This window comes from Schistocerca serialis, chromosome 9, assembly GCF_023864345.2.
Source record: "Schistocerca serialis cubense isolate TAMUIC-IGC-003099 chromosome 9, iqSchSeri2.2, whole genome shotgun sequence".
In the NCBI taxonomy this organism is placed as follows: domain Eukaryota; kingdom Metazoa; phylum Arthropoda; class Insecta; order Orthoptera; family Acrididae; genus Schistocerca; species Schistocerca serialis.
Genome location: NC_064646.1, coordinates 36,256,689 through 36,279,673, shown reverse-complemented (window position 1 = coordinate 36,279,673; position 22,985 = coordinate 36,256,689). Strand labels below are relative to the sequence as shown.

General features: G+C 45.4%; 1 protein-coding gene and 1 pseudogene across 1 annotated transcript in view; one reads left to right on the top strand and one right to left on the bottom strand.

Moving 5' to 3' along the window:
* The first annotated feature begins 4,426 nt into the window (after positions 1-4,426).
* LOC126418805 (putative fatty acyl-CoA reductase CG5065) overlaps positions 4,427-22,985 on the top strand; it is a 129,712-nt gene continuing 111,153 nt past the window's right edge. Inside the window, exons 1-2 of the mRNA XM_050085742.1 lie at positions 4,427-4,549; positions 13,386-13,637. Of these exons, the coding sequence (XP_049941699.1) occupies positions 4,427-4,549; positions 13,386-13,637 (375 nt within the window). The remainder of the gene's footprint in view (positions 4,550-13,385; positions 13,638-22,985) is intronic.
* LOC126420192 (5S ribosomal RNA) lies at positions 10,465-10,583 on the bottom strand (annotated as a pseudogene).

Below are 22,985 nucleotides of genomic sequence, written 5' to 3'. Positions count from 1 at the left end.
CCGTCGGACTGCCACAGGGTCTATATCTACATCTACATCTATACTCCGCAAGCCACCCAACGGTGTGTCACGGAGGGCACTTTACGTGCCACTGTCATTACCTCCCTTTCCTGTTCCAGTCGCGTACGGTTCGTGGGAAGAACGACTGCCGGAAAGCCTCCGTGCGCGCTCGAATCTCTCTAATTTTACATTCGTGATCTCCTCGGGCGGTGTAAGTTGGGGGGAAGCAATATATTCGATACCTCATCCAGAAACGCACCCTCTCGAAACCTGGACAGCAAGCTACACCGCGATGCAGAGCGCCTCTCCTGCAGAGTCTACCACTTGAGTTTGCTAAACGTCTCTGTAACGCTATCACGCTTACCAAATAACACTGTGACGAAACGCGCCGCTCTTCTTTGGATCTTCTCTATCTCCTCTGTCAACCCGACCTGGTACGGATCCCACACCGATGAGCAATACTCAAGTATAGGTCGAACGAGTGTTTTGTAAGCCACATCCTTTGTTGATGGACTACATTTTCTAAGGACTCTCCCAATGAATCTCAACCTGGCACCCGCCTTACCAATAATTAATTTTATATGATCATTCCACTTCAAATCGTTCCGTACGCATACTCCCAGATATTTTACAGAAGTAACTGCTACCAGTGTTTGTTCCGCTATCATATAATCATACAATAAAGGATCCTTCTTTCTACGTATTCGCAATACATTACATTTGTCTATGTTAAGGGTCAGTTGCCACTCCCTGCACCAAGTGCCTATCCGCTGCAGATCTTCCTGCATTTCGCTGCAATTTTCTAATGCTGCAATTTCTCTGTATACTACAGCATCATCCGCGAAAAGCCGAATGGAACTTCCGACACTATCTACTAGGTCATTTATATACAGGGTGATTCAAAAAGAATACCACAACTTTAAAAATGTGTATTTAATGAAAGAAACATAATATAACCTTCTGTTATACATCATTACAAAGAGTATTTAAAAAGGTTTTTTTTCACTCAAAAACAAGTTCATAGATGTTCAATATGGCCCCCTCCAGACACTCGAGCAATATCAACCCGATACTCCAACTCGTTCCACACTCTCTGTAGCATATCAAGCGTAACAGTTTGGATAGCTGCTGTTATTTCTCGTTTCAAATCATCAATGGTGGCTGGGAGAGGTGGCCGAAACACCATATGCTTAACATACCCCCATAAGAAAAAATCGCAGGTGGTAAGATCAGGGCTTCTTGGAGGCCAGTGATGAAGTACTCTGTCACGGGCTGCGTGGCGGCCGATCCATCGCCTCGGTTAGTTGAACCAATTTCAGACGATAAGGTTTCATAACTAACCTTTTTCGTAGGACTCTCCATACAGTTGATTGTCGAATTTGCAGCTCTCTGCTAGCTCTGCGAGTCGATTTTCCTGGGCTGCGAACAAATGCTTGCTGGATGCGTGCTACATTTTCATCACTCGTTCTCGGCCGTCCAGAACTTTTCCCTTTGCACAAACACCCATTCTCTGTAAACTGTTTATACCAACGTTTAATACACCACCTATCAGGAGGTTTAACACCATACTTCGTTCGAAATGCACGCTGAACAACTGTCGTCGATTCACTTCTGCCGTACTCAATAACACAAAAAGCTTTCTGTTGAGCGGTCGCCATCTTAGCATCAACTGACGCTGACCCCTAGTCAACAGCGCCTCAAGCGAACAAATGTACAACTAAATGAAACTTTATAGCTCCCTTAATTCGCCGACAGATAGTGCTTAGCTCTGCCTTTTGTCGTTGCAGAGTTTTAAATTCCTAAAGTTGTGGTATTCTTTTTGAATCACCCTGTATATTGTGAAAAGCAATGGTCCCATAACACTCCCCTGTGGCACGCCAGAGGTTACTTTAACGTCTGTAGACGTCTCTGCATTGAGAACAACATGCTGTGTTCTGTTTGCTAAAAACTCTTCAATTAAGCCATACGGCTGGCCTGATATTCCGTAGGTTCTTACTTTGTTTATCTGGCGACAGTGCAGAACTGTATCGAACGCCTTCCGGAAGTCAAGGAAAATGGCATCTACCTAGGAGCCCGTATCTAATGTTTTCTGGGTTTCGTGAACAAATAAAGCGAGTTGGGTCTCACACGATCGCTGTTTCCGGAGTCCATGTTGATTCCTACAGAGTAGATTCTGGGTTTCCAGAAATGACATTCTACGCGAGCAAAAAACATGTTCTAAAATTCTACAACAGATCGATGTCAGAGATTGAGGCCTATAGTTTTGCGCACCTTCTCGACGACCCCTCTTGAAGACTGGAACTACCTGTGCTCTTTTCCAATCATTTGGGACCTTCCGTTCCTCTAGAGACTTGCGGTACACGGCTGTCACCACAGCAGACTACCAGTTTAGAGGTGTGCACTATCCAGTGGTGTCCCTCTTTACACCACATCGAGCGTCGCTTAGCCCTCACTACAGAAATGTGTTCTTCCTGACTCCTGACGCACAGCCACTGTGCTAGGTGGACTCTGCAAGTGCTCGACGGTCAGTATCCGGCAGTACATGTGGTCTGCGTGGTCCCTGATTTCCTGTGGTCGTTGTTTCGCGTTTCCACTTCAGACAAAGATCGCCAGCAGTTGACCAGGTCAGCTTTGCAAGGGTTGCAATGTCCCTGACGGATTTTCTACTCAGGTGACATCCAGGGACTAGCCCACATTCGAGCTCGGCTGACCGACCCATTCCGCTATTTCCGCTTCTCTGCTGATAACAGGACACTCCCCGCCACCTCTTACCCTGGCAGATCCGCTCCCCACGATATTCAGTGGTGAACTCCGCGTTACGTAGGCTCGCGTGGATACTTCTCATCAGACAGCGCAGATAAGAAATGCGCCAGCTTTACCAGTATGTGGTCACAGTATCGCCAATTACAGCAGACGCTGCGCCCTGTTTCTGGAAACCGTTTTACTTTGATTTATTAGCTGGTTTCAGCTCATTAGACTCTTTCACAGGTAATTTACACGACTGGCCATTGAAATTGCTACACCAAGAAGAAATGCAGATGATAAACGCGTATTATATTAGAACTGACATGTGATTACATTTTCACGCAATTTGGGTGCATCGATTCTGAGAAATCAGTGCCCAGAACAACCACCTCTGGCAGTAATAACGTCCTTGTTACGCCTGGGCATTGAGTCAAACAGAGCTTGGATGGCGTGTACAGGTACAGCTGCCCATGCAGCTTCAACATGATACCACAGTTCATCAATAGTAGTGACTGGCGTATGACGAGCCAGTTGCTCTGCCACCATTGACCAGACGTTTTCATTTGGTGAAAGATCTGGAGAAAGTGCTGGCCAGGGCAGCAGCCGAACATTTTCTGTATCCAGAAAGGCCCGTACAGGACCTGCAACATGCGGTCGTGCAATATCCTGCTGAAATGATGGGTTTCGCAGGGATCGAATGAAGGGTAGAGCCACATCTGAAATGTAACGTCCACTGTTCAAAGTGCCGTCAATGCGAACAAGAGGTGACCGAGACGTGTAACCAATGGCAGCCCATACCATCACGCTGGGTAATACGCCAGTATGGCGATGACGAATACACGCTTCCAATGTGCGTTCACCGCGATGTCGCCAAACACGGATGCGACCATCATGATGCTGTAGACAGAACCTGGATTCATCTGGAAAAAATGACGTTTTGCCATTCGTACACCCAGGTTCGTCGTTGAGTACACGATCGCAGGCGCTCCTGTCTGTGATGCAGCGTCAAGGGTAACCGCAGCCTTGGTCTCCGAGCTGATAGTCCATGCTGCTGCAAACATCGTCGGACTGTTCGTGCAGATGGTTGTTGTCTTGCAAACATCCCCATCTGTTGACTCAGGGATCGAGACGTGGCTGCACGATCCGTTACAGCCATGCGGATAAGATGCCTGTCATCTCGACTGCTAGTGATACGAGGCCGTTGGGATCCAACACGGGGTTCCGTATTACCCTCCTGAACCCACCGATTCCATATTCTGCTAACAGTCATTGGATCTCGACCAACGCGAGCAGCAATGTCGCGGTACGATAAACCGCAATCGCGATAGCGTACACTCCGACCTTTATCAAAGTCGGAAACGTGATGGTACGCATTTCTCCTCCTTACACGAGGCATCACAACAACGTTTCACCAGGCAACGCCGGTCAACTGCTGTTTGTGCATGAGAAATCGGTTGGAAGCTTTCCTCATGTTAGTACATTGTAGGTGTCGCCACCGGCGCCAACCTTGTGTGAATGGTCTCAAAAGCTAATCATTTGCATATCACAGCGTCTGCTTCCTGTCGGTTAAATTTCGCGTCTGTAGCACGTCATCTTCGTGGTGTAGCAATTTTAATGGCCAGAAATGTAGTTTCATCTGACGGGGAAGGATGGCTCGCGATTGTATTGGATTGGTTGCGTCATGGTGGACGGCAAGTTGGCTGCTGTCCGGAAACAGGTTCTGCACCGTTCACGGTCGACTTGCTTGAGGCTCCAGGCTGCACCTTCGCGTAAGGGCCGTGGGGCGAAGACAGCGGTGGGTGGGGTGAGTGCAGTGTTTCTGGCTTAGCGGCAGTCATATTCAGGTACGAGAAGCTCTGCTTAGAGCAGTTGAGAAGGCAGCAGTGGCAAGATGATGTAACGTGCTGTGAGGTACCGATGACGCTCGGTTTGTCTGGTACGGGCATCGTGACAAATACCGCCTAAATTGTGGTCCTTCTCCGCGATTGGCTGCTGCATTCGGAAGTTGCACGCCAAATTGATAATCTTCTGTTGTTAATATTAGACAAGCTGAACAGCGCATTTACTTGCACTTCATATTTAAAGTATATGTCAGTAGTGTGGTATCATTCCCTTATTTCACAGGTATTAATAACAAGCAGAATAATAAACAACTGATAAACGGAAAGATACACGGAGCACTTCGGTGATCTTCGGATAGCGCCTAACTTGGATGGCGGGCGAAGTGTTTCGGCTGTAAGAGCAGCTCTCGTTCGGCAGTATCAGAGGACCGAGATGTTTGTCTGCCTTGGTCGGTGTTAGTTAAGACTTTATTAGCAACGTATAGTTATTTGGTCATATAGTTGAGAACAGTGTCATACTAATTTACGGAAATACGGAGTTTATTAGTTTGTTGAACAGAAATCACTTGCGAATGTAAAAGCGGAATGTGACGATTGTGCAGTTTCTCGTGTTCTGCTAGTAAAAAACGAGTGGCGTCCCACATAAACAAACTGATTGGAAATTTAATCACTTCTGAAACAACAGTTCCTCACTAAGAGTTCCACACAGCCTGAAAATTACGGATTCACGACCTACGCGCTGTTTTCTGCGCCGGGGACAACAACTGTAGAAGACTGCAAGCTGGTGGACGTTTGTTAGAACTCGGGTATTCCACTCAGGGCGGTGGAAGGAAATAGGCACCTCGCGTGTACTGCAATCTTAGTACAAATGAGAGCACTGACAGGTCACCTGTGGTGACACAGAGCAGGTATGAAAAAGAGAAATATTTTTGAGGGAAAGAGGTTCAGCATTCGAACGTATATATAACCTCTCTCTCTAACTTGTCTCTTTTTCAGTTTCCCGTATGAGGTGCCTCGGGCCTCACCTGGGACACCGATCTCCACTGCGCCTCCCGATGAGCCCTACCTTACCAGTTGACTGGATTCGTGATTTCCTGTCAGGAAGGTCGCAGTTCGTAGTAATAGACGGCAAATCATCGAGTAAAACTGAAGTGATATCAGGTGTTCCCCATGGAAGCGTCCTGGGACCTCCGCTGTTCCTGATCTATATAAATGACCTGGGTGGCAATCTGAGCAGTTCTCTTAGGTTGTTCGCAGATGATGCTGTAATTTACCGTCTAGTAAGGTCATCCGAAGACCAGTATCAGTTGCAAAGCGATTTAGAAAAGATTGCTGTATGGTGTGGCAGGTGGCAGCTGACGCTAAATAACGAAAAGTGTGAGGTGATCCACGTGAGTTCCAAAAGAAATCCGTTCGAATTCGATTACTCGATAAATAGTACAATTCTCAAGGCTGTCAATTCAACTAAGTACCTGGGTGTAAAAATTACGAACCACTTCAGTTGGAAAGACCACATAGATAATATTGTGGGGATGGCGAGCCACAGGTTGCGTTTCATTGGCAGGACACTTAGAAGATACAACAAGTCCACTAACGAGACAGCTTACACTACACTCGTTCGTCCTCTGTTAGAATATTGCTGCGCGGTGTGGGATCCTTACCAGGTGGGACTGACGGAGGACATCGAAACGGTGCAAAAAAAGGGCAGCTCGTTTGGTGTTATCACGCAATAGGAGAGAGAGTGTGGCAGATATGATACGCGATTTTTTCGTCGCGGCGAGATCTATTTACGAAATTTCAGTCACTAACTTTCTCTTCCGAATGCTAAAATATTTTGTTGAGCCCAACCTACATAGGTAGGAATGATCATCAAAATAAAATAAGAGAAATCAGAGCTCGAACAGAAAGGTTTAGGTGTTCGTTCTTCCCGCGCGCTGTTCGGGAGTGGAATGGTAGAGAGATAGTATGATTGTGGTTGGATGAACCCTCTGCCAAGCACTTAAATGTGAATTGCAGAGTAACCGTGTGGATGTAGATGGTCTTCACTGACAATTAGACGGCGGGCAACGGCGTTGTTCCGGATTGAGGGCGGAGGGCGGAGGGCGGAGGGCGGAGGGCGGAGGGCGGAGGGCGGAGGGCGGAGGGCGTGTGTCCAGCACGGCCTGACAGAGACGACATTTCTGACCGGGACTGAGGATTTCTCGGCAGGTTGGACACGGTGCCTTATCTCGGATATTCTAGCGATGATTTTTGGGTGCGGGCGCTAAACAGCAAGGTCATCAGTACCGTTGCACGAATGATATACAGACGAGCGTGGTTATTATTATTATTATTATTATCGTATGCATCAATTACAGTAATACACATTAAGCAAAACAAAGAAATATATATATATAAATGAACATGCGAAATTATATATAGTACACAAGTTTTAAGACGGCTCAGGCTACACTCGTATGTTGATGGACTCGATCCAGCGGAGTGCCTCGTGGGATGCTTGATGGAGCTTCTCAATGCCACCAGGGAAGCGTTTGATTGGACATCCATTCACAAGGTGGCTCATTGTTTGGGTGTCACCATAGTCACACACACTGTCACTTGAAAAGCCCCACTCGTGCGTGTTGTATTTGCACTTACCCTCTTCGGTCCGATATCTGTTTAACTGCACTCACACCAACATTGGTTAGTGGAGGCCTGGAACTGGAACTGTTGGATTGTCTACAAAGTTCGTGGTGACCGAGATGTGGTTTCGGGTTCTTCTAGCTTTCCACTCACGTTTCCACTCTGCGTCCTGGTCGAATCCTGTGGATAGCATTTGGACTCCCATTTCATATGCTGGTCTTCTAGATTTGAGGCGTTTCCTGGGCAGTGATAGCAAATCGCCACGAAGAGGGATCGAGTTGTTTTCAGAAACTTGCTGTCAGAGGTTGTAAAGCACAGCCTTTCTACAGAGGTCTGGTGGACAAATGTTTGAAAGCACGGGTAGCCAGCAAGTAAGTGTAGACCGGACTGTACCTCTAATTACTCTCATAACTGAGTTCAGTTGGACGTCTACTTTCGCAACACGCGTGCTTCGGAGCCAAACTGGTGCACAGTATTCTGCTGCAGAGTATACCAGTGCGAGGGATGCTCCTCGGAGAACTGATGTGGTTGCTCCCCATGTACTGCCAGCCAGCTTTCTCACAAGGCTCACTCGTGTTTGTATCTTCTTGGCCAAGTTGGAAAGGTGTTTTTTGTATGTTAAAGTTCTCTCCAGAGTGACTCCCAGGTATTTTGGGCATTTGTTCTATCTGACTGTGCCAAGAGGGCCGAACTGTGGACTGATCTTAGCTCATGAAAGGCGATTAGAGAGGTGGAACAGGCTTACCTCAGTTTTAGAAACATTTGGTCTCAGTCGCCGTTTAGTAAGGCTGTTCGTTAGGTGTTCTTCACATTCAGAAAGGTCTTCACTCTGGTATGAAATTGCCAGGTCATCTGCATATTGGTCAAATTCGGCAGGTCAGCTGTGTAGAGGTTGAATAACACTGGAGCAAGAACAGAGCCCTGAGGTAATTCGTTATTGAGTACATGCCATCTGATTTTCTTTTGTCCTTGATGTACTTTAAACCGCCTACTGCTTAACATGTTACTTAAGGGGTTGCCTAGAGTTTTGCAACGTATTGCTCTCAAAAATTTCAATAAAAGGCTCTCGCACCACAGTGTGACATAAGCTGCTGACAGGTCAATGAACGCTACTCCAGTTTTAAGTTTGTTTTGGTATCCACATTCTATGTCAGTAGTCAAGGAGAGGACTTGTTCACAGCAGCTTCAATAAGGTCTGAATCCAGCTTGTTCAGGAGGTATCATAGCATTAATTTGATCATGGACTCGGTTTAGAATCATTCTTCCCAATAGCTTGTAAGCACAGCTAAGAAGAGATATTGGGCAGAAGTGTTCTGCAGCTGTTCCCTCTTTCCCTGGCTTTTTGATAGCGATAATTTTTACTCTTTCAAATTTTTTGGGTAATGTTGCTGTACGCAGAATTTCGTTGAAAAGGCAAACTAGCCAATTTCGCGTTACCGGTCCACTGTGCACCAAAAATTCAGGGTAAAGCCCGTCTGCACTTCCAGCTTTTATACATTTCGTGTTCTTAAGGGCTGTCTCCAGTTCAGTGATTGTAAATGGAGAAGAGAATTCCGGGTTATGTTACGAGCATGGTGAAAATATATTAAAAAATATAAGAAATCCGAAAACCAAGTTGCGTTCATACAAAGGAATTAAAAAAAGACGACTCCGATAACGTTGTTGTTGTTGTGGTCTTCAGTCCTGAGACTGGTTTGATGCAGCTCTCCATGCTACTCTATCCTGTGCAAACTTTTTCACCTCGCAGTGCCTACTGCAACCTACATCCTTCTGAATCTGCTTAGTGTATTCATCTCTTGGTCTCCTCTACGATTTTTACCCTCCGCGCTGCCCTCCTATACTAAATTGGTGATCCCTTGATGCCTCAGAACATGTCCTACCAACAGATCCCTTCTTCTGGTCAAGTTGTGCCACAAACTTCACCCCAATCCTATTCAATACTTCCTCATTAGTTATGTGATCTACCCATCTAATCTTCAGCATTCTTCTGTAGCACCACATTTCGAAGGCTTCTATTCTCTTACTGTCCAAACTATTTATCGTCCATGTTTCACTTCCATACATGGCTACACTCCATACAAATACTTTCAGAACTGACTTCCTGACACTTAAATCTATACTCGATGTTAACAAATTTCTCTTCTTCAGAAACGCTTTCCTTGCCATTGCCAGTCTACATTTTATATCCTCTCTAATTCGACCATCATCAGTTATTTTGCTCCCCCAATAGCAAAACTTCTTTACTACTTTAAGTGTCTCATTTCCTAATCTAATTCCCTCAGCATCACCCGACTTAATTAGACTACATTCCACTATCCTTGTTTTGCTTTTGTTGATGTTCATCTTATATCCTCCTTTCAAGACACTGTCCATTCCATTCAACTGCTCTTCCAAGTCCTTTGCTGTCTTTGACAGAATTACAATGCCATCGGCGAACCTCAAAGTATTTATTTCTTCTCCATGAATTTTAATACCTACTCCGAATTTTTCTTTTGTTTCCTTTACTGCTTGCTCAATATACAGATTGAACAACATCGGGGAGAGGCTACAACCCTGTCTTACTCCCTTCCCAACCACTGCTTCCCTTTCATGTCCCTCGACTCTTATAACTGCCATCTGGTTTCTGTACAAATTGTAAATAGCCTTTCGCTCCCTGTATTTTACCCCTGCCACCTTCAGAATTTGAAAGAGAGTATTCCAGTCAACATTGTCAAAAGCTTTCTCTAAGTCTACAAATGCTAGAAACGTAGGTTTGCCTTTCCTTAATCTTTCTTCTAAGATAAGTCGTAAGGTCAGTATTGCCTCACGTGTTCCAGTGTTTCTACGGAATCCAAACTGATCTTCCCCGACGTTGGCTTCTACTAGTTTTTCCATTCGTCTGTAAAGAATTCGTGTTAGTATTTTGCAGCTGTGACTTATTAAACTGATAGTTTGGTAATTTTCACATCTGTCAACACCTGCTTTCTTTGGGATTGGAATTATTATATTCTTCTTGAAGTCTGAGGGTATTTCGCCCGATAACGTGAGCATCCGAAAATCCCTCGATGAAAGCCCTGAGCAGAACATCTCTCTGTCCGAATAGGACACGGATGGCGCAGTGCTACTGACCGACCGCCACGTCACCCTGAGCCTATATTCAGATACGAAGGGCCTGTGCACCGCTCTCCTGACCGCTACCAGCTTTCGTGACCGGAGACGCTACTTCTCGGTCAAGTAGGTCCTCAGTTTGGTCCACAAGGGCTGAGGGCACTCCGCTGGCCGACATCGCTCGGCATTCCCGGACGGTCACCCATCCAAGTACTAGCCAAGCACGACAGCGCTTAACTTCGGTGATCTGACGGGAAGCGGTGTTACCACTGCAGCAAGGCTGCTCGCCACACAGCAGAATAAATATGAATACAGACACGGTTAAACAGGTACAGGTGACAGTGGCTGGATGACTGCTTAGAAATGACGGGTGACCGAGTCGCTCTGACACATTGAAATCTCACTTACAGGATTTTGGGAACGACTGCGGATGTCAAACAAAATTTTAAAACGCGAAGCACACTCGCTTTATTTTCAGTTAAAATAGAATGCAAGTAGGTCGTCTTATGAAACATATTCAATTAAAACACGTCGTATTAGCAGCTGTGTCCCAAACCTATGATAAGCTGGAGGCTTCTCGCGACGTAAGAGAGAGACGTAAATATGGTCCATCGTAGGTTCTAACCTGGTTTTGGAAACTAGCTAATTGTACGACTGAATGAAAATCACATGCAGCTTACTACGGGCCATATTTACGTTTATTAAACATTTGGAGGCTGTGAATCCCCACAAATAGAAAATTTTAACTACAGAGTCGCCTAGGGACTCGAGTCGAGTTGAGACCCTTGTCGCCGGCAGTGTGGCCGAGCGGTTCTAGGCGCTTCAGTCTGGAACCGCGAGACCGCTACGGTCGCAGGTTCGAATCCTGCCTCGGGCATGGGTGTGTGTGATGTCCGCAGGTTAGTTAGGTTTAAGTAGTTGTAAGTTCGAGGGGACTGATGACCTCAGATGTTAAGTCCCATAGTGCTCAGAGCCATTTGAACCATTTTTTGATACCGTTGTCACGTTGTATATGAATGGCCTGCCAGACACCATTAGAGCTGGGTAACTTGACACATGTGCAGAAGACACGAATACTCGTTCTCACTGTTGGCTGCGTGAGATGGCGTTTACTTATTAGGTACGGTACATTCTAACCTTCATCAGTAAAAAAAGGTTGCCAATTGGGCACCTACTGACAGTTTACTGGCCTGCGCGAAGGCGCGGGATCGATAGTATGTGTTATTGTGTCTTCTGTTAGCTTTTGAGAACCTGCTTACTTTCCGGCCCACTGGGGACAGCCGGAGCTACGCCGTCGTCAGCTGATCAGTGGCGCTCGTGGAATGAGTCGTGCGCCGGAGTGAGCTCGGACGTGTCCACTGGTGATGGAATGGAGGCGCTACGTCGCTATATGATTCCATCTTGTGGCAGGGTGGGAAACTTCTACTTGGCGCCTTCTACTTTCGTTGCGCTTCCCGCAATCCAGGCTCGACTCTTAACATTGAAGAGCGCCTTAAGAAGGAAGTTAGCCTAAGTGGATGAAGTCAGGCGCACGACATTGAGGGCTACGAAGCTGTTACCTGCAGTGACCTTATGTCGGTGACAGTAAACCAAAAGTATGTCTTATTGTCTCGAACGAAAAGTTTTCTAGTTAAGCTGTGTATGAAAGGCTTATTTCTCATTAATCTCACATCTACATACACATTCCGCTAGCCACCAAGCGGTGTGTGGCGGAGGGCACAATTCGCGCCAAAGTTATATTTTCCCCCCTCTGTTCCACTCACGGATCACGCGAGGGAAAAACGACTGTCTGAACGCCTCAGTACGAGCTCTTATTTCCCTTATCTTTGAATGGTGATCATTGCTCGATTTGAAAGCTGGTGGTAATAATACATGCTCTACATCCTCGGTGAGGATTGGATTTCGGAATTCAGCGCCTTCCGTTTAGCGCACCGTCTATCTGCAACTGTGGCCCACTTCAAACTGTCTGAGATTTGTAACGCTCTCGCGATGGCTAAATGTACCAGTCACGAATCTTGCCGCTTTTCTTTGGACCTTCTCAATCTCTTGAATCAGACTCAACTGGTAAGGGTCCCATACAGACGGACAGTACTTTAAGACTGGATGAACTAACTTATTGTAAGGTATTCCCTTTGTTGAAGGACTGCATCGCTTCAGGATTCTACCAATAAACCACAATCTAGAGTTCGCCTTACCCGTTAATTGTGTAATGTGATCATTCCATTTGAGATCATTTCGAATAGTCACACCCAGATACTTGACGGATGTTACCACTTCCAAAGACTGATCATTTATTTCGTACTCATATATTAATGGGGATTTTCGCCTTGTTATACGCAGTAGGTTACACTTACTAAAATAGAGATATAACTGCCAATCATTACACCACACATTTATTTTCTGCAAATCCTCATTGATGTGTTAACAACTTTCGTGTGATACTACTTTCCTGTAGACTACAGCATCATCGGCAAACAGTCTAAGGCCGCTGTCAGTACCATCAACCAGATCGTTTATGTAAATCGTAAAAAGCAGAGGACCTGTTACGCTGCCCTGGGGCACACCTGAAGTTACTCTTGTTTCTGTCGAAGTTACCCCGTTCAGGACAACATACTGCTCCCTGTCTGTTAGAAAATATTTTATCCAACCGCATATGTCACTGGATAGACAGAGTTGGTAAAACTACTGAATTCAATAAATGTTTTTTTTATGCTTAAATACGGAGATACGTTTTGCAGGAACTTGTATGTTTGTCATTTTGGTAGAAGGCTAAGTTAAATTAACTTTGTACTAATACCTCGGTAAAAATAATTCCTGTCACCCACCTATCAGTTACGAAACACTTGCTGCTTTTGCTTGCAGTTTCACCCTCGGGCCTTGTCCACTTTGTGCTCTTAATCCAGCACAGTTAGCAAGGACTCGACGTCTAGATCCCGAAAAACACACGAAGACTCGAGGGCAGCCGTTCGTAGTGATTTTGATTTCCTTTAGCTGTCCACACCGCCAGTCGAAAGTTCGCCTCCGGCTGTAGTGTGGAACTAATGAATAGCGAACCCGTGTGACTTTTACGAGCGCCGGCGTCGCCTGCAGGTGTTCGACCGGCTGCGGCAGGCGGGCGGCGGGTCGGCGCTGGAGAAGCTGCGCGCCGTGGCGGGCGACGCGTCGGCGCCGGGGCTGGCGCTGGCCGCCGCGGACGCGGCGGCGCTGCAGGCCGAGGTGAGCGTCGTCTTCCACTGCGCCGCCAGCGTCAGCTTCCGCCAGCCGCTGGCCGCCGCCCTGCTGCTCAACGTGCGCGGCACCAGGGAGGTCGCGCTGCTCGCCACGCGCATGCGCCGGCTGCAGGTGAGGCCCGCGCGCCGCCACAGATATACCTGGCGCTACTGCGATCTCTGTGCTAACCGTGGAGGTATAAGGAGGGGAGATGGCACTATGGCCGTCTGCTGTACATCTGTTTGAAGGCGGTGGGCATGGTCGGCCGCCATGTTTGATTGGTCAAAACAGTGACAGGGCTCTTGTTAGAATTGCTTGTTCTTCATATTTAACGTTATGTCTGCGAAATGATTTCAGATGATGTTGAGTGTTACATTGTTTACATGCATAACACAACGTCAGAATAGCTTTTTCAGGCGTTTTCGTTTTGTTTTTAATGCGTTTTTGCCCCAGCAATAAAACTGATTTGGTCTCGTTAACTTAAGTGTTTCTTTTGGATACGAACTTCGAATGATAAAAAATAATAGTGTACAATGCTCTTTTCAAACTCAAATCACCTTTTACTGTATTTGTGTCGATGTAAACTGAAAGCAGAACCCGAAAGCTATGCTTGTTTACATACCGGACGATATTGCTTACTCGTTTACACACTTATACAAAATTTCATTTGTAAATACAAACATAGTTTGTGCTTCAGAAACGAGTCTTCTGACCAAACTGCAATGGCGGAGCTCGCTTTCTGTCGGCTTCAAGTTTGTGACGTTATACCTCCATGGTGCTAACCATGGAGGTAAGAATAAGGGGAGATGGCGCTACGTATCCCAGCCGTACTACGTTTTGAAGCCATGGGGGCGTGGCTCGCTGCCATGACACTCTGACCAAAACATTGCCAGTGTGCTATAGCGCTGCGTGTATTACGGTCGCTAATGGCACCATATACGCATGCAACGTCATAAGATTGGTTGTTTCAAAGTTTTTGTTTAAAATAAAATCTCGTAAAGGCGAAATTCCGCGTTTCTTCTGATTAAAAATAGTTTTTAATGTAATATTACGAATAGCTAGCCTTCAATGTAAACGATACAATTTTGTTAATTCAGTAATAAACGTGTATCACAAACTAAATAATAGAAACTGAAAACTAAGTTAGCTCTACCCTCCCTCCAAAGCCCCATAAATACATCTTGTTTGTAATACGTACTGGGACATTTCAGTTACGTTACACTACTGGGAAACACTGTTCATTGCCACCAATATTTACTTAAATACGGTACATAGAATGGCAAATCTACACAGTGTCCTGTTTAGGCCTATACTTTACGCCAGTTAATGTAGTGTTAGCTTTTAATTTGGTACATGATGAAGACAAAGTGAGTTACTCAACACTCGATTACCGACGATACGTACGTATTATACTGAAACGTGAACTTGAAAACTAAGAATTTAATTCTTTGAATTAACATACCTTTTGCAAATGTTTTGGGTGTGTAGGGAAAACTGATGGTACAGCATTTTCTCGGAGCCTTACTGTTGAAAGGGAAGTTCGGTCTATGTCCTCTTCTCGGAAATGCTGAGAACATGCAGTGCTCCATTTAGACGCACGCCAATTCTTCCTCCTCACGGCATTCTCCCACAGAGCTTTCCGACTTTCATTTTTAGGAAATCTAAAATCATACAGGAGAAAAAAACGCTATAGTACAAGTACCGATGTAGCACACGTTCATTCACAATGATGTTGTAAAATCACACTTAACGAGACAACTTACACACGAAATGTTATTCCCTTCGATTTCGCATCACAATCAGAACGATTCGTACACCCGAACACCTCACAAGTCACCATAATAGCGCAAAATCCTTCCAAAAGCGAGCGACAAGCCTATGCACACAAGCTTACAGCAGCAATGTTTTGGTCGGATTGAGATGGCTACCCTCGGCTTCACAGCTGTGACGTCACGGCGTCTCCCTCTATTCTTACCACCATGGTGCTAACTGTATGTCCGCAATCTTAACTAGCCCAAAACGATGGAGAGACGTCTACAGACGTTAAAGTAACTTCTGGCGTGCCCATAGAGTAAATATCTCTGGAGTGAGCATTGCGTTCTGCGCATGTTGAAACACAAAACCGGGATTGTCAAGTGTTTTCGGGACTTCGCTGTGCGTGTGTGCTTTCTGCAACGTTTGAAGTTATAATATCAAGAGTTTTTGTTGTGTTTCACCGTTTGTTGATAGTGTAATAGCGATGGTGAATTACTGTTGTTGCTACGGATGCAAAGAAAAATATGTGAAAGGAGAGATAGTAACTTTTCATGGATACATACCATGTAGCTCTAATTATAGTTATATTATTAAGATACACTGTATATGTTTAAAAATTTCGAGATGCATTATAATTAAGGCTTGATTCTGTAGATCTATTTTTCTACGATTTTATGACTATGATAGATATTACGGCTCGTACAAAAGCTTACAAACAATCGCTTCCTCTCGTAAATTTGCTAGTGGAACAGGAAAGGGAATGGTTCGTTGTTTCACCAAATACTATCCTCCATGCATTTATCAGTGACTTGTCGATTGTGTATATAGATTACGCAGTCTACTATTTATTTAATAAACTGGGAGCAAGTACCTAAAATGGGTTAAATAAATACTTCAAAGTCCCACCACTACGAAAAATTGTGCTTTAGGTCGCAAAAACGAGAAAATAAATACGTAGAAACAGCAGAAAAAAGGACGAATTAGCAGGGATATAATCGCTAATGTGTGGCAAATTCGGTGTTTTTCGGACACTTGCAAAAGTACTAGCGTACTGTCAAGTCGTTTCGCAAGACTATCACTGCTAAAATGTACGTCAGGCTCTGTAATAATATAAAGTGCCGTACCATACCGAAAACTACCAAAAATAGAGTGCATCTGAACTGTGACACCTATCGCAAAGAAGCAGGATGTAATATCACTTGCCCTTAAAAGTTATGTAGCTGGTTTATTCCCGGTATCAAATAGGATACTGTTAAAATGTTTGCGCAACATATATAAATAATCCACGACATGTTCAAAAAGAATCCGTCTGTACTGGGGATGTAGTGACATTCTAAATATACAGGGCGCTATACGGACAAACACACGACGTCCCGAGATCACGTGACCAGGCCGGCAATGTATGTTGACAGCACAAATTCTGTTCTGCGCATGTGAATGCTCACTCCAGAGATATTTACTCTATGTGCTAACTGTATGTCTGCCATCTTAACTAGCCCAAAACAATGGAGAGACGTCTACAGACGTTAAAGTAACTTTTGGTGTGCCACAGGGGAGTGTTATGGGACCATTGCTTTCCACAGTATACATAAATGACCTAGTAGATAGTGTCGGAAGTTCCGTGCGGCTTTTCGTAGATGATGCTGTAGTATACAGAGAAGTTGCAGCATTAGAAAATTGCAGCGAAATGCGGGAAGATCTGCAGCGGATAGGCACTTGGTGCAGGGAGTGGCAACTGACCCTTAACATAGACAAATGTAATGTATTGCGAATACATAGAAAGAAGGATCCTTTATTGTACAATTACATGATAGCGGAACAAACATTGGTAGCAGTTACTTCTGTAAAATATCTGGGAGTATGCGTACGGAACGATTTGAAGTGGAATGATCGTATAAAATTAATTGCTGGTAAGGCGGGTGCCAGGTTGAGATTCATTGGGAGAGTCCTTACAAAATGTAGTCCATCAACAAGGGAGGTGGCTTACAAAACACTCGTTCGACCTCTACTCGAGTATTGCTCATCAGTGTGTGATCCGTACCAGGTGGAGTTGACGGAGGAGATTGAGAAGATCCAAAGAAGAGCGGCGCGTTTCGTCACAGGGTTATTTGGTAAGCGTGGTAGCGTTACGGAGAGGTTTAGCAAACTCAAGTGGCAGAATCTGCAAGGGAGGGGCTCTGCATCACGGTGTAGCTTGCTGTGCAGGTTTAGAGAGGGTGCGTTTCTGGATGAGGTATCGAATATATTGCTTCCCCCTACTTCTACCGCTCGAGGAGATCACGAATGTAAAATTAGAGAGATTCGAGCGCACATGGAGGCTTTCCGGCAGTCGTTCTTCCCGCGAACCGTACGCGACTGGAACAGGAAAGGGAGGCAATGACAGTGGCTTGTAAAGTGCCCTCCGCCACACACCGTTCGGTGGTTTGCGGAGTATAAATGTAGATGTAGATAATAGGTTCACCGCATTCGTACTCCCATAGTTCACCGCGGTGACGCTTCCCCGTGACGTCATTCTAACTGTTTCGTATTACTAGAGCAAATATACCTTGAAGAACAGAAAAACGTTCGAAATTGCCTTCCTGACACTGTTATTCGTGTAATCTCTATAATTTTTAGTGTTTAAAACAGTTATTGCGCGCACACGACGAAAATAATGAACGAGAAGCACTCGTAAACAGTTGTCTGGTAATGTTTTGGGCTCCTCGAAATGGCGCCCACTCTAGCGTCAAAACAGCATGCAGCGTAAGTCTGTAGTCCCACCTTCCTTCTTTTTTCACCTCCACGATCGAACTCCAGCTGTCTGAACGTGCCGGCCAAAGCCGCTCCTATTTTGTTTCCTGCCTAATTACACGTGGGTGCCACGAAGTGTCGAGAACACAAAATGAAAATACTTTTCATTCTGCTCTGACATCAGGCTATTACACTGCATGTTGATATAAAGTTCAAATCTAGAAATAAAAAACGAATTCTTTGTCATGTACAGACTATTGGAATTTTATTTTTTATTTTTTTGCCTGACTATAACACGGTGCACTATGTGAATGACAAGAATCTGCACACACGCCGCAGTTCCGTGCTCCGGGGTCAGAGATGAACACCCACGTAATATAGAGATCACTGTGGCACTCCTTGCTGTCGAAGTTTGTTATCGTATGACAGTTCAAGTGACACTAGAGCTCCTAATGGCCAGATACCCAACTGTAAAACTGATGTTCTTTTAAAATATTTTTTTCCTTCATTTACTGAATAGTTACTATATTTCTGTGGCCGATGCACTACTAAATTATGAAAAGACCTGAATGATTGTGAAATAACGCAAAAATCTCACTGAGTCAAATACATAACCTGATGTGAACAAGTATTACTTTCAAGTATGTGTATAATTGCAGCTTACGCTACTGAAAGCCAGGCAGTACAAACACAGTATTTCATTCATGAGAAAGGTATATATTTCCATTGCTTTGTGTTCTTATTACGATAGTCACATTCCTTGACACTTTGACAATTTTACACGGAATACGATTATCTGTACATTGTTACACTTCACTTCCCAACAGGCAAATATTTTTGTAAATATAATTATTTGTTCTGCGTTGAAGAGTCTTGTTGTTTCTGGCTCCGATGTTTGACAGGTTAAGTAATATTTTCGGACCTCCTTTCTTCTAGGTTGGGAAACAGTTATTAGTGTTGACGATTCACTGTCACGTCTGTATGGTTCTCTCTTCAGTTACTGTTGTAGTGGTTTGTTTGGTACGTTAAGTTATGTATTGCATTCTTCGCAAGTTTCCTACATTCCACATTAACTGATTAGAGTCGAAGTGTAACTTCACGTTGTTCTATTGATATACGACATCTCTCTGGAAAAGTCAGGTCTCTTATTGTTTACTAGCCACTTTTCATTATTAAAGTAAAACGACGCACTTCAGTTATTGCCTGTAGGTTGCAAAAGAAACGTAAGTAAACTGTCCTCTAATGTACTGTTTCTTACCCCTCACGATATTAGTAAACCTTAAGTATGACAAATGTGGTGTCATTTTTTTTTATATTGCTGCTATTTGTTGCACTGCATACACACTCCCTTTTTCAAAACAACTGTATTTGGTCAAAAGCGCTATGTAATGCGAAACTGATCAGTACACGTGAGGCAAACCTACCAGTATACAATGAGGCACAGAGCCTGTCAGACAGATTCGCCAGGCGAATCAAAAGGAAACTCCAGACCTTCCACTACATGGCTTGGGACCACACACTACAGACAGCTGAGCAAAACCAGGAGAAACTCTGGAAACGCCTCAAATCAGTGATAATAAACTACACCTCTATTCAGCCTCTAGGGAATGCCCACAGCATGAGGTCAAATGGTTACCCACTGCTACCTCTAGATCCTGAGGTCCCAGGTCCAATTTCTAGCCGGGCCGGAGATTTTCTCCAGCCACGGATTGGGTGTTTGTGTTGTCCTCATTTCATCTGATCTTCATCGAGGAGCCAGTTGCCGAAATGGCGCCGAATAGAGAGACTTGCACCGGGCGCCTCATCTAGTCCAGTCGGGGTCTTCTGGCCAGTAATGTGTTGTGCCACTGCCTTTCAGCTTGACAGTTGTAGCTCGTGGCCCAGCAAACGGAAAGCTGGCAACGTGTTCCAACACAACAAACTGTAGAGAGTGTGGAGGAAACTGTTCTCAGAGGCAGGGCTGTCCTTTTCAAGGGGTGCAAGAGGTGTGGAGCCAAGACAAGCCAGTGCAGGTACCTCGGGGGCGCGAGTGGGGTGCCTTGCACCGTGTACAGTCTGCCCAGTCTTGAAAAATTACTGAACGTACATTCATTTTACCTTTAAAAATATAGGCACCAATATTTTTTGCAAATATGCCTCATTGAGCTTTTGGCACAGATGCCACAGTGGCACAAAAGAAGACAGTTCGAATAAGTAGCAGGGCAAAGGGGGCACCATCCCACTCTGCATTTTTGCCAAATTTATTCAAGATGATGGATCCAAGATGGCGGCCATATATGACGGGAAATTCAAATTTTTGTGGGAAAATAGGTCAATTGGGCTACCTCCACTTGTTGTGATGTTTAAAGCTTTCCCAGCGTACTGATTGTTCTATAAAAACACGGGAGAAGTGCCAGGTATCAGTAACGTTCTGCCACGATATTTTGGCGCAGAGTCTTCTGGCCATCTTCAGGTGAGTGCCACTGTAGTAGTATTGGCGAGTACGCCCTGAGCTGCGCTATTTAAAGCCTTGTGAGGTGACATTGCGCCGGCCAGAGTGGCCGTGCAGTTCTAGGTGCTGCAGTCTGGAACCGAGCGCTACGGTCGCAGGTTCGAATCCTGCCTCGGGCATGGCTGTGTGTGATGTCCTTAGGTTAGTTAGGTTTAATTAGTTCTAAGTTCTAGGCGACTGATGACCTGAGAAGTTAAGTCGCATAGTACTCAGAGCCATTTGAGCCATTTTTTTAGGTGACATTGCGCATGAGCTGCTCAGCGTGCGCATTCATAACGGCTCCGTGCGCTGCGCCTCGGGCCCTCCACTGCGAAAGCCTTGCGTATCGGTGTCAGGTCGATTTCCATCTTTATGCAGATAACTACGTCAACTACGAAGTTTCTCTATAACTGAATTCCAAGCAAAGTTTAGATGATAACCGTTTTCTCGATTGATGAGAGTCTCGTTGTCAGACAATCTTATTTCCACAAAAATTTTGGCCCATACATCAAACTTTTAGAGCTCGATTATCAATGAATCTGTGGAAATAAGATTGTCTGACAACGACTCTCATCAGTCGAGATAACGGTTATCAGCTAAACTCTGCTTGGAATCCTGTTATAGAGAAACTTCGTAGTCGACGTAGTTATCTGCATAAGGATGGAAATCGACCTGACACCGATACGCCAGGCTTTCGCAGTGGAGGGCGCGAGGCGCAGCGCACGGAGCCGTTATGAACGCGCACGCTGAGCAGCGCATGCGCAATGTCACCTCACAAGGCTTTAAATAGCGGAGCTCAGCGCGAACTCGCCAGTACTACTACAGTGGCATTCACCTGAAGATGGCCAGAAGACTCCGAGCCGAAATATCGTGGCAGGACGTTACTGATACCCGGCACTTCTCCTATGTTGTTATGGAACTACCTCCTCTTGCCTAACTCCACTCACCCACACACCTGGAATGCAGCGAAATTTAAAAAAAAAATGGCGGGATATTCAAATTTCTTGTGCGGTCACCTTGAGGTCCGAAGACCAAGTAACCTTGTTCATGACACCACCACACAAGGGCACTGTTGAAACTCCCCCACAGCCTTTCCCCGTCCAATCCCCCACTCCCCTTTGCCCTCCCGCCCTTCCTCCCCTCCCCTCCCCACCCCTCCCTTCCCCCATCTGGAAATTGGCAGGAAATTCACTCAGTCTGTGTCGAGCTGTTGGACTGGGAGGATCTCACGATATTAGGTTAATATGAGCAGGTGTAAGGCAATGTTTTATCTGCCAGGAAGTTTCATTGTTTAATCAATTTGTTTAAGAATATTGTTTGTGTATTTCTGAAATCGCAGTACACCTCGAAACTAATGGTAGTGTTTAAACAATTTAGATGATTTTAAACAACTGTGATACATTTCTTTTTTTTATTCTGATAGGAAAAGGAACCATGTTATTACACTGACACAGATCATCATCATCATCATCATCAGCCAATTCAATCATTAAATGATGTGGCCTCTTCGAGTCGTGGATTCAGGTAGGATTTCAGCAGTCTTCTCCAAGTGGGACGGTCTTGGGTAGTTCTCTGCCAGGTGTTACCAGCGATCTTCTTGATATGTTTGTCCCATCTGTCTGGTGGTCTTCCTCTAGGCCTCCGGTGCTCTCTCGGACTCCACTCCAGTGCTAGCTTCGTCCATCTGTTGTCTTTTCTTCTTGCGACGTGGCCAGCCCGCTGCCATTTCAAGGAACCTACTGTCTCTAAGATGTCATTAACGTTCGTCACAGACCGGATGTCATCTGCCCTTTTCCTGTCCTTTCTTGTATAGCCCAGCATTGATCTCTCCATGGCTCTCTGTGCTGTCCGAAGTTTCCCTTTTGTAAATGAGTTCAGTGTCCATGTCTCGCAGCCATACGTCATCACAGGAAGAATGTATTGATCAAATACTGCTTTCTTCAAATTTACTGGCATTTTTGATCTGAATACTTTTGAATTCTTCTCTAATGCTTGCCATTCACGCTTGACGCGTCGATAGATTTCTGGCCTTATGTCTCCCTTCATATTTATAATCTGGCCAAGGTAGACACAGATAGCACTAAATACACTCCTGGAAATGGAAAAAAGAACACATTGTGTCAGACCCACCATACTTGCTCCGGACACTGCGAGAGGGCTGTACAAGCAATGATCACACGCACGGCACAGCGGACACACCAGGAACCGCGGTGTTGGCCGTCGAATGGCGCTAGCTGCGCAGCATTTGTGCACCGCCGCCGTCAGTGTCAGCCAGTTTGCCGTGGCATACGGAGCTCCATCGCAGTCTTTAACACTGGTAGCATGCCGCGACAGCGTGGACGTGAACCGTATGTGCAGTTGACGGACTTTGAGCGAGGGCGTATAGTGGGCATGCGGGAGGCCGGGTGGACGTACCGCCGAATTGCTCAACACGTGGGGCGTGAGGTCTCCACACTACATCGATGTTGTCGCCAGTGGTCGGCGGAAGATGCACGTGCCCGTCGACCTGGGACCGGACCGCAGCG